The sequence below is a fragment of the Siphateles boraxobius genome, unplaced genomic scaffold, assembly GCF_051911475.1.
Source record: "Siphateles boraxobius isolate OS27281-9 unplaced genomic scaffold, OSU_SipBor_1 22, whole genome shotgun sequence".
Taxonomy (NCBI): domain Eukaryota; kingdom Metazoa; phylum Chordata; class Actinopteri; order Cypriniformes; family Leuciscidae; genus Siphateles; species Siphateles boraxobius.
This window is the reverse complement of record NW_027508833.1, coordinates 1301561-1314767: the sequence shown is the minus strand read 5'-3', so window position 1 is coordinate 1314767 and position 13207 is coordinate 1301561. Positions and strand designations below refer to the sequence as shown.

The following is a 13207-nucleotide window of genomic DNA, read 5'->3' as shown; positions in this document are numbered from 1 at the left end:
CTAAGTGCAAGGGATTTGAATGAGATTTTAATCACTAGTACGCTGAGACCATGAAAGATATCCTGCTGCTTTTGTTTGGAATTGCTTGTTTATGTAAGTCATTAAAGATGTGTTGCTAATTGAAAAGAAGAAGGATCGTATTGAGTTGTGCGCTTGTGAAGCCGACAGCAGATGAGTACAGAATAGAAGAACTGATCATCTTTAATGTTCACAGTTCTTGGCTGCTTGTTAAAGCACACAGCAAGAACAATAACATCCTGATAATTATTCCATTGAAAAATGGAGAAGATAACAAGACATTTATGTCATAAATGTATATGATACATATTAAAACCAATCAGATCGTCTCAATAAGTAGTGGTTGTTTACATGCATCCATCTGTTGGAAAGCAAGCAGAGCTTTGCTAATGGCACTGCTGTTGTTAATGACCATATGTTTCATGGAAACGATGTTCCCGTTCTGCCATAAGAGTCTCACAAGTCCTCTGTAGTTTGTCCAAGCCTGAATAGTATTGACATATTTATCTCCAAATTTTAAAGGGCAAATTTTATATATATATATATATATATATATATATATATATATATATATATGAACATTTTATGTCATATACATTGCTCAAATGTTTACATACACCTTGTAGAATCTGCAAAATGTTCATAGGATGTTCAGAGGATCATACAAAATGCATGTTATTTTTTATCTATTACTGTCCTGAATAAGATATTTTACATAAAAGAGGGTTTTATATACTCCACAAGACACAAAAAAAAGCTGAATTTATATAAATGACCCCGTTCAAAAGTCTTGATTCTTAATACTGCGTCGTTACCTGGATGATCCACGGCTGTTTACATGTTTTCTGATGGTTATTCTTGAGTCCTTTTTTTGTCTTGAGCCGTTAAACTGAACAATGTTCTTCAGAAAAATCCTCCAGGTCCCGAATACTCTTCCTTTTTCCAGCATCTTTTGCATATTTGAAAAATATGCATACTTTGTCTTCAATAACAAATGTACATTATTAGACAAATAAAACTTAGCTATACTTTGCACTAAATGTTATTGTATACTATAATGTTTTTTTGAAAGTACACTTTCAATGCATTGTTACAATGATCATTTCCAGCACACGGTTAAAATATATCTAAAATGTATATTTTTTTATTAATAAGTGCAAATAAATACACTTTTAAAAAATATACTAGGTACAATTATTTTAAAATGTGTTAAAAGTTGTATTGTGAAAATAGGTCAAAGTAAAAATATACTTTTAATATATTAAGAGTACAATTTTTGTTAGTATACTTACAATGTACTATTGAAAAGGGGAATATATTTCAAAAACAATAAAGTATACTTTTTCACTAGGGTATTCTTATAAATACTATATAATACTTGATATAAATAAAATACATAACATGTTTTACATGTTTTAATATAAAATATTTTGTTCATTAACACAATCATAGTTGGTCAAGTCAAGTCAAGTCACCTTCATTTATATAGCAATTTTAACAATATAGATAATAGGAAATTAAAGTAACAGAGATTGTTTTGGCTTTACACCAGCTCTTAAAGCTATAGCTCAGTTAAAGTTAGTTTTGATTGATTCACTTCTGTTGCGAAGATCATTAGTTATGAACTGTGGTGCCACTAACACGGCACCGTTCTAGCAGAAAACCCTTATTGCGATTCGGCCGCACATCCGCACAAAACAGTGCCGGTGGCTTCAGAACGCAAACCATGAAATGTGTTCCAAGCTACAAGCCTTGAAAAATTTATAATACAGAATTTTTTATTGCTTCCGTGTAGCCACGTGACCTGGAATTATCGCCATCCCTCTTATGATGTAAAAAGTACATCAGGATTTATGGGAAGTGTTCCCGGTTCCGGCTGACCTAAACTATGCAGCCTAAGATTGAATTATAGAAGTCTATAATGTGTTATGTGTATGCTTAGCCAAAGAGATGTGTTTTTAGTCCAGATTTGAACTGACAGACGGTGTCTGCTTACCAGACAATGTTAGGAAAACTGCCCCAAAGTTTTGGTGCTAAATAGGAAAGGGATCTACCGCCAGCAATCGATTTTGATATTCTAGGTATTATCAACTGGCCAGAACTTTGAGATCGCAATAGACGTGAAGGACTATATTGCGTTAAGAGTTAGCTCAAGTACTGGGGAGCTAAACCATTTAGTGCTTTGTAAGTAATCAGCAATATTTAAAATGTATACGATGTTTAATAGGGAGCCAATGCAGTGTTGACAGAACCGGGCTAATATGGTCGTACTTCCTGGTTCTGGTAAGAACTCTAGCGGCTGCGTTTTGAACTAGCTGTAGTTTGTTTATTAAGCGTGCAGGGCAACCACCCAGTATAGCATTACAATAATCTAGCCTTGATGTCATGAACGCATGAACTAACTGTTCTGCATTTGTCTTGAGAGCATTTCATGTAATTTAGATACATTTTTAAGATGGAAAAATGTAGTTTTACAGATACTATTCACGTGACTTTCAAATGAAAGATTGCTATTAAAGAGCACACCCAGGTTCCTAACCGACTGCGAAGACTTGACAGAGCAGCCGTCAAGTGTTAGACAGTATTCTAGGTTAGTATGTGACCAAAGACGGATCTGTTGCTTCCTCCACAAACGGACCGTGAGCTTGTGTTCAGTTGTGTTCAGCACTTGTTTTTTTATGTGTTGGATTATGTTATCTGCATTGCAAATAACTGCGTTATCAGCCGGTGCAATTTGCTCTTATCCATGCAACTGCATATATTTTTAGTTCAAATAAAGGTACCACCCCTTTTTTCTTTGGGTAATGAGCCGTTCAAGCATGAAGCAGACAGAAGAATCAGTGGGGCTTCAGCCAGAACGATTCCTGCCAACTTCTCAACCCAAAAAAGGGCCTGGAGGAGGATCAGCACCACAACACAGAGCCATGAAACCAGTCCTCCATCTGCAGACATACTTCTGATCTCAACACAGCTTCTGGTCCAACACTTACACCCACTCGCTGGTTTACTTTACAATACATGCTCAAGGTGTGTGTGAAACTCAGGTGATAATGTGCTGTAATTAGTGCTTTTCTAAGAAAAGCATCACTGTTGCTCATTCTTACACTCATTCTTACACTCCATAGAAGAAACTTTTTTAGTTCCCCGAAGAACCTTTCAGTGAACAGTTTTAAAGAGCCCTTTTACAAAGTTTTAATGTTGTTTTGAGCTCTACTAGAACAGGTTTTCCTGCTTGAATGTTGATTATTTTCCTCATATTCTCCATTGTTGCAGCTCGTCTCTTCCCAGTCTGTCAGTAACGCTCTGTTTAGTTTCTGTCACTATGAAGCACACTGTAAAGCACACTGTGCTCTGATTGGTCGGCTGGAGCGGTGTCTTGTGATTGGTCGAGCGCTTTGAGTGTGTTTGGGAAATGTCCCGCCCCTTACCATAACCGCCAGTTTAACACACTACTAACTAACTTAACCAGGCCCCGCCCCTTTATTCTGCATATAAATTATTTAAATGAGGAATATTGTGACGTGTTCGTTCCCGGAAGAAACTCAAGACTACAATGGAGGCGTTTCAGGGAGTTCAGAAACACTGACACTGATATAGAGAAGAACTCAACAGCAATATTACACACTAAAGAAAGATGAAGATGGAAAAAAGCACAAAAGTTGCTCTTTAACATAACCATTTTTTTCTTAGTGTGAAGAACATTTTAATAATCTAAAGAACCTTTTTCCACTATAAATAAACTTTTGTGTGATGGAAAGGTTCCATGGATGTTAAAGTTTTTTTTTGTTTTTAATGGAAGTCCTTTATGACTATTGCATGTCAGACTGTAGGATCTTAATTACATTTTCTTCAGAGTGTATAAATCTAGTTCTTAGTATGTGGTCAAATCTCTGTTTTCAGGGGGTTGTTCATTTGTGTAATTATAAGGTGTCAAAACGTTAAATCAGTAAATAAATGTTTTCTACCATACAATATTTGCCAACTGGTTTAAAATGACATGTGATTATTTCTTACTCATTTTACTGCAACTTTTGTTGCATTTTGGTACATTTTATCCATTCGGCATTTTCAACAGTATCAGCATTAGTTTGTAGGTTCACTCATTATAATAACTCATTTGAACTAATACATCGTGCTTGGTTAAACTGCTTATCAGCAGCATGAAAAGGCTTGACTCGACGTCACGGTGAATCTCATTGTCCGCGAGGTCATTTGGTGGTTGAAAGAGATCCAGCGAGCACAAAGCTGATGATTGTGGTCAGAGCAGATGCACCGTGGCCCTTTACTTTGATACGACGTGGTTTGGTTAAATCCGGCTCCCAAAGGCAGCGAGGTCTTGATGCATGTTGCCATAGAAACTCTTGTGGAAAGGCTATGTGACCAAAGCCAAAGGCAGCGGAGCTAATGAGGTTGAGAAAGGGCATCCAACATGGCGAGGAGCCTGGCGGAGGACAAGGTGACAGCAATGACACGGCTCTGGAGCGGAGATCAGGAACCAGCTCGCCTGCGGGCTCATCCACGCTGACTCATCTCATTTAAAACCTCCTCCTTCACAGCTCCGCCATCATTAGAATGAATATGTATTTTTCAGAGCATTCTTTCCAGGTCTAAAGGGAGAAAGACTACAGGGAGCTTGATTATCACAGGTGTAGGTGGACTGTGAGTGTGTCTGGAGCCGGTGTTAATGGTGTTTGCTTGGAGAAGCATCAAGGTTACTATTCATGGATTTGAACAAACCCATTAAACTTAGGATTTCAGGTGGGCAGGTTTGGGTAAAATATTGCGTACATAAATATTGCGATTTAAAGTGCTTTTTGCCCCTAAAATTAAAATGATAATAAGTATTATTTTTTTTTATTTTTTTTAAATTTAAATTAAGTCCATCTGACATTTTTCTTTTAAATTAGCATTTTTATGTTATTCATTTTACCCTTTTTTTTTTTGAAAATAAGGCATTTCAGTATCTGACTAATAACCTTTCATTGCCATTAAACTGAAATTACTGAACCTAAATATATGAGTCTGATAAAAAAATAATAATGCATATTTAAAAGAAAAATGTCAGACGGACATAGAGGTTTTTGCATCTGAAGTCTTCAAATATTACTATTGTAAAATTTAACTGTTAAAAAAATAAACAAAACTGACACAAAAAAGACAGGATCAAGATACGGCTTACATGTAAATTAGTTCTCTTCCCGATAAAAATTGTGATTTAAAATGCTTTTTTCTTTTTTTTGGCTATTTGGCCAAACATTTTGTGATTATACTGTATATCAATATATTAATATAACTAAATTAAAATAATAATACTAATAATTATACAATAATAACAATACAGATACAGATTGTTCAAAGTAACTTCACATTAATAAACAGGAGAATAACAGTATAAACTTTTTCCTGCCAGCGTTTTTTTTAAGTTGCCAGCTGCGCTAATTTCATGCCTCCCAGAATATTTTGTTGTTTGCATATCTGAACATGCAATACCAAAAGAAAGAACAGAGCCTCTGCTTTTAAACAAAAAATAAAACTTGTTTTATTCTCGTTTTTTATTAACACTTAAATGTGAACGTTTCATAAAAAGCACATTTTGAACAAAAAGCTGAGAAAGTCACGTTTTTGTCAAAGACTACATTTTGCATAAGCAATGCTTCTATTGCTTGTTTCTTCTTCTGCTTCACCTGTGTTTTGATCATAGACAGTAAAAGAAATGGACACAGCGACCCCCTTGATTTCAACGGAGAAAACTGAAGCCAGATTATAGCACTCACTTCCTGATGGCTGAGCGACTGCGCAGGATCAAACTGAGCTTGACGACAGTCTGACAGTTGTAAATCTTCTAGTAGCTGGGCCAAGACGAATCTGAATGACCTAATTCCTCAAAAACGTTGTTGAAATATTTTGTCCCGTTGCTTTTATGGACTCTCTATCTATGGGCTTCTCTCTTGAATTTATGCCTTTATGTCCCCCCGATTGCCTCATAGACAGTAAAAGATTGCTGCGAGCTTCTCCTCCTGTCTATACGGTAATGTCTGTATTGTGCGACAGAAAGTCGCGTGGTTATGACACAATCGTTAGCCTATTTGTACAAAAACGGCTTCTACGGGGCCATAACGTAAGATACAAAGTAATAGAGCCTTTTATACATTGTCGTGTTTCTTTAGAAATAAATAATGGACAAATGAAGTCTTTGGACGCCTCAGATGTAAAGTTATTCGCTGTCAAAGTGACGGCAAAATGAATGGGAGTCAATGGAATGCTAACAGCAGGTGAAGTTCTGCTACAATGGCGGCTCCCGCGAGGCTTCAGTTTCTGGCTGATGGATTACCCCCTTGGTTTTGATATATTCAGGATATTCAGTAATCTTTCAAAAGATGTGTAATAGCGCCCCCTACAGTATAACAGTGGAAACACGGAAAACCAGAAAATTCCGTCAATGGCGGGAAAAGAGTTAATGTTGTAAAGTTCATCAATAAAGTTAAATAAAGCAGCTATACAGAAGACAATAGAGTTATTTATTATTATTATTAACTAATAAAAATATTAATAAAGATATAAAATATTACTATAATAATGTTTTACTGTAAAAAAAAAAAAAGTATTTAAGAATAAAAATAAACCAAAACGCACCGAGACACTGAAAACACTGTAGCATGAGCTGCACACGTGTAAAAAGACACAATGCTGCGCTTCACTCTGAAACCCACAGCGCATATATTCATTTATATCCCAGCCTTTGTGATTTGGTAATCAGCCATATCGCAATTTCAGTTTAATTGTGATTAATCGTGCAGCCCTCATTAGCAGACAATAAAATGAGAAAAATAAATCCCACTTGCACTGAACAGACGAGATATACGCTCTTTCAGATTTGCCTGGTAGTAAGTAACCACCTAACAACCACCCAGATCATCATAACAACACCTTCCAGAACCACTTAGCAACCACCTAGCAACCGTAACATCATGGTAATGAGCTTAACAGGGCCAAGCACCACTTATTTTCATATTATTCTTTTTAAAGAGCACGTTTAAATGTTCCAGGGTTGAGATTGTCAGTGGTTTTGTGATTAGCTGCAAGGGGCAATTAACTCGCTCTTGATTTTTCACTGTGATGATCAAGGATGAATTGTTTTATTACAGCGCTGAATTCCATCAGACAAATAGAAAATGTAGAGGTCTCTCATTACAAAAGACCGTCTGCACGTCTGCATCTGTCAGTGCGCTGGAGTGCTGTAATATATGCAGGTGTGCAGATAAATCTAAATCCAATTTATTTTCCTCTCAACAGGACCTTTCATTCTGCCCAGGCATCCTGCAGAGAATATAAAACGCAGATTTGCATGAAACATGCACACGTGAGAGAGTTTACAGAGATAATAATGCCTGTGTTCATGAGCTTGACGTGTTGAACTGCTTGATAAGAACATTGCGCCGAGATTATTTTTGCACACTAAACCCAAAAAAATTATAAATACTACATGCAAAATGTAAAAGAATACAGAAAAATAAAATGCAATGAAAATAATCATGCATCAAGTAGGCTATTTACAGGCTTGATCTTTTTTTAGAGCCAGTCTCTCACACATCTGTCCAGTTCATACAGAACTCCCCTTTTAAAGATTCAATTTAATATTCAATAACTGCATGTATTATTCATGTGCTATTCAGAGCCCATGTCTGCAGTACACACAGAGTCTTTCACTAATGAACCTGTGTCGTCTGTCATGCTGTCGGAGGAAACTGCTTTAAATAAAAGTGTAACCGTAGTCTGGCTGTAAGGGCCCCGGGGCCCGAACCCAATGATGAGTCATGAGGTTGAAGATCCTGTCTGAAACAAAGCCAAGAGGTGTCTCTTCCATAGACTGTAATAAAGATAGACTTTTTCACTTCCTTCTGTTGTTGAAAAATTAAGGCAAAATATCCTAGAAACGATTCCCGATGAAAATCTTTTATAACATCGAATAACTTACTAAAACCAAACTTATTGGAAAAACTTCCTAAATTGACAGAAACCATAATTTCAAAGCCACCAGGGGGCGATCAAAATGATTTTGCTTCATTTTTCAGGAGGTGTGCGGCACACTTGTTCTCCTCACTGCAGTCACATATGTGAAAGCTTTATTGGAACATGTGTACAGAAAAGTTTTGCATTAAAATTGTGTTATTATTAAAAAATATTGTTCTTTTTTCACGTGCAAAAGTCGGCACCAAAGCACTAGGTTGTTGTGGATGGTTGCCAGTAGGGCTGCACGACTCATTGAAATAAAACTGGAATTGCCTTATGGCTTAATATGATTATCAAATCGTATAAGATGTGATAATGATATAAATATATGCGCTGCGTGTTTCAGGTTGAAGCATGACACTGTGTTCATTTACAAAGCAGTTCATGAGCTGCTGGTGTTTTCAGCGTCTCAAGGCAAGGCAAGTTTATTTATATAGCACATTTCATACACAATGGTAATTTAAAGTTTTTAACATAGAAGTAATTAAAATAATCAAAACAAATAAGAATAATTTAACCAGTTTAGAATAAAAAGGAAATAAAATACAAAGTGTCAGAGCGGCTCGATTCAGTAAACTCTTCTCATTATGAGCTTGACCTGCTATTATCACCTTAAACAGATGTTTCTAGTGATTGAACCCATAAAGATTTTAGTAACACTTTACAATAATGCATTAACTAATGTTAATTAACTTTGGTATACATTGGTTTATTTAGGTTGCTTCAGAGATGTTAAATAATATTTTTCACTTTAATAAAATCAGTTATTATGGATTGTAATATTGTAATAAGCAGCTCTTATCAACAAAAGAGAATCTTTAAGAATAATACAATTTATAAATAAAAGTTTGATGGTTTAACATTTGAAGATGAAGAAATTAAGACAGCAATACATTTTAGTATTGTAACTTTACAGTTGTGATGTAAAATAATATGTAAACATTTTTATTTAATTATAATGTTAAAAAGGATTTTATAGTCATATTGATATCTAATCACAAAAGTCTGGCCAAATTGTACATCTCTACAAACAAGCCGAGCAAACCTGGATTTAAAAAAAACACACACACATTCACAGTTTGTATCAGAAAAATGCGATTACAGATTTGTATTTCCAGATGTGCAGCCCAGGGTGTTGCTGAGATTGCTGAGATAGTTGCTAGGTTGGTCTCTTGAACTGATCTTCTTGTCTCTAGATATGACTCTGATCCTTCAGTGTGTATCGGTGGGATTGTTTTCATCTGTTTTATGGTCCAGCAGGTGAAAGTCATGTATTTGATAACTTAGTAAAGTGCCAGCACAGCTCTCTCCCACACTCTGAGGTTGAATACTTAACTTAAAGAGATAGTTCACCCAAAAAAAAAATCTGTCATCATTTAGGCTACTCACCCTCAAGTTCTTCCAAGTCTGTATGAGTTTCTGTCTTCTATGGAAGCTTGTTTCCGCCACAGAATGAAAAATAAAAAGGTAATTGCGACTTTTTATCTCACAATTCTGACTTTATTTCTCAGAATTGCGAGATATAAAGTAAGAATTGCAGGATATAAAGTCAGAATTGTGAGATATACACTATTCTGAGTGGAAAAAAGTCAGTCTTTCCCCCCCCCCCCCCCCCCATAGAATTGTACTTTATAACTCGCAATTGCGAGTTTATATCTCACAGTTCAAAAAAAATATGTCAGAATTGCGAGATATAAACTCGCAATTATGTGTTATAAAGTCAGAATTGCATGATATAAAGTAGGAATTGCGAGTAAAAAAGTCAGAATTCTTAGTTTCTCTCTCGCAATTGTGACTTTATAACACGCAATTGCGACTTTATATCACGAAATTCTGACTTTATATCTCGCAATTCTGGGAAATAAAGTCAGAATTGTGAGATGTAAACTCGCAATTGTGAGAAAAAAAGTCAGAATTGTGAGATAAAAAGTCATAATTATTATTATTATTTATTTATTTAGTGGCGGAAACAAGCTTCCATAGTCTTCTGTTGAACACAAAAGAAGATATTTTGAAGAATGTCGGTAACCAATTGACCCCATTGACTTTCATAGTAGGAAAAGAAAAATAGTGTGGAAGTCAATGGGGTTTGGTCACCGACTCACTTTAAAATATCTTCTTTCAGCAGATGATAGAAACTCATACAGGTTTGGAACAACTTGAGGGTGTGTAAATGATGACAGAATTAACATTATTAAGTGAACTGTTCCTTTACGTTGGATTCTTTGATATACTGTGTTGAGTGTGAAAGTCTATTCAGTGTTTGCACATCGTTTCGATTGAATGCGACTGAATAAGATATTTACGAGCATCATTTAGCAATGCATCTAAATGCTGGTTTGGAGCGAGACATTGGTGGCGCCATTCAATCATTCGCTCCCTCAAGTGGCAAGAAGACAATTCAAAATGTAATATTACTCATTGAACCATCTTTGAAATTACCAAAGCCGTCCGTGAGCACTGATGGGTTTAGACTCTTTAATGGCTTCGGTTTCCTCTGGGGTGTGTTATTGTAGGTTTATTGTTTTTTGTGAGTCACAGCCGAAATTGATAAAACGTTAGATTTTTCTTGATGGAAAACCGTTGGGTGTCTTTTTCCATTTGTTCTCGGGGAAGTGCTCCTGTGCTCATGGGATTTGCTGCCTGTGCACAGTTTCTCATCCTCGTCCCCGTTCAAACATCCACACATGTTTGGCAGTGAGTGTTTTTCATGCTGGATTTATTGAAGCATTGGTGGCACGGATGGCACTCGCTCATCAGCGCTTGATTGGAGAGTCGCTGCTTTGGCTTGTAATTACTGACAGCTGAGAGGCCACACACACACCTGTTGCACAGCTGCATGTGCACGCGCAGACACACACTTGTTGGACGACGCTTCAGATGAAAGATCTGCTCCAGAACTAGAGACAGGCTCCCTACCTGAGAAACACTCTAGGCATCAGAGCTACAGACGCAAAGGCTTTTTTGGCATAACATCAGGTCCACATTGCAGCTTGTTCTTGCCAACAAACGCCCACTTCGACAGGAACAGAGCATCTGATGATCTGCATGCAAAGCAACCAGCCAGAGACTGTTTTATTTTTACATTTCAGATTTATAGGAAATAATTCCTGTGTGAGCATATGCATTTCATCAAGTTTATTTGCATAACACTTTCTACTATATATTTTGTTTCAATGCAGCTTTACAGAAAATGCTTGTTTTTCAGTTCTACAATTTAGGAAATCTGTACACTTTTGTTTTCGCCATGGAATAAAAAACTAAAAAAGGCAATTCTTGGAGGGGAAAGTCTGTTAAAAAAGTACGAGATACAAGTCAAGTTACCTTTATTTATTAAGCGCTTTTTACAATACACATTGTTTCAAATCAGTCAGTGTACAGTGATAACAGGGACATAATCAACAAAGTTTGTTTCGGCTGTACAGCAGATCTAGAAGAAAAACTCGTAATTGCAAGATATAACGTTTTTGCAAGTGTATATCTCGCAATTTTTGACTTTCCCAAAACTGCGAAGATTTCTTGAGATTTAAACTTATAATTGTGAGTAAACAAATTCTGAGTTTATACCTCTCAATTTTGAGTTTATAACTCGCAATTTTGACTTTTGAGAATTGTGAGATCTCACAATTACTTTATATTTATATATATATATATATATATATATATATATATATATATATATATATATATTGCATTGCGACAAAACCCCCCCCAAGAATTGTGAGATGTAAAAGCAGAATAGCAAGAAAAAAAAAATCTAAATTGTGATATTAAAAGACTCAATTACGTTTGACTTTTTTTTATTCTCTGGCAGAAACAAGTTTTCACAGTATTCTGTTATCAGCCAGAGATAAGTGTGTGAAGGTAATGTCCGAATGGCAGTAATATACCGCTATAATACAGTGCATGTTATGTGGAAAGTTAAAGTCATGTATTCAGTTAAACAGACACAATGTTCGAACCAAGAACGGTAACTATATTAGCGTCCACACCAACAGATGATATTGTTCTGTTTATTATAAGTGCACTGCAGTTTTTCATCTGACACTTTGAATACTCGAGTTCTTTAAAGCACGATGGATTATGATTGGCTGTCAATGTTTTTATCATTCATCAGCTGGAAAAAATAATTCTGAAAGTGATTCCAAGGATACTCTGTGCTTTTATCTTTATAGTTGTGGTGTGAACTAGATATTCTTTAATATCTTGAACTATAATATTTATAGTTTTCATCCTTAGTATGAACAGGCCTTGATTATAATAATGATTACAATATAAAGATAATATTGTGTAATTTTTCTATGTAGAGCCAGAGTTGGCGTCATCTGAAGTCTTTTCGGCATCGCCTGAAATCATCACAAAGTCTAGATCCAAACTGAATCCCATTTTAACTTATAAATGTCATTTTTGGGTTACTGTTTAGGATGTTAAAGGGTTTGGGTCCTGAAGTAAAACCAGTGGATATGTTGAATGTTTTCCCGTCATCAGCAGGTGTTCAGCTGTTTTTATCGTACGGATAAAGCGCTCGTGGGAAACGCTCGTGGGCGAGATCAGCCGTAAAGAGGCTTACTGGCTTATTTGAGATGTTTTATGGCAGCGAGGCTTCATTATCGTTTTCCCTCAGGAAGCAAAGCTCCGGGAGCTCCTGGATGTGGGGAATCTGGTGGGACGGATAGAGAACCGGATGCTAACGGTGGTGACGGGACCCGACATGGTCAATATCCAGTACCTGAACTTCATGGCCTTCCAAGAAGACGTCGCCAAGGTTTTTTCATCAGCATCAGAACATTTGATCAAATAAGCAGAGCATGCAGGGCTTGACATTTACACCCGCCAACACCAACCGCGGGTGTGTTTCAGCAGTGGTGTGTAACACAATCACTCCTACTAGACTGGCGGGTGACACAGCTTTCCGACAGCGAGTGACACACAAACCCGCCTCTTCTCACTCACTCTTTTCATTTGCTCCAGATGAATATTGTTGCTCTTACGGGGCGTAAATCTCAGTATTGCACATCATTTTACTCATTCCTGCCGATTTCGTGCTCGAACGCCCAAAGCGCGGCACATAAAGCCGCCTCTCAGTACTAAATAAATTTTTTTCGGTGCTTATTGCACTTAAACAGTCAAATACACACAAAAAAACACCAGTCTTGGCGAGTATTCACGTAATTCACGT

At 36.5% G+C, this 13207-nt stretch overlaps 1 protein-coding gene across 2 annotated transcripts in view; it reads left to right on the top strand.

The window, feature by feature from the left end:
• plcb1 (phospholipase C beta 1) overlaps nucleotides 1–13207 on the top strand; it is a 76604-nt gene that overhangs the window by 17515 nt on the left and 45882 nt on the right. For both annotated transcript variants that reach the window (XR_013206567.1, XM_077238291.1), the window contains exon 4: nucleotides 12653–12793. Coding sequence is in view for 1 of the 2 variants with exons in the window: in XM_077238291.1 (XP_077094406.1) it covers nucleotides 12653–12793 (141 nt within the window). In the remaining variant the exon portion in view is untranslated. The remainder of the gene's footprint in view (nucleotides 1–12652; nucleotides 12794–13207) is intronic.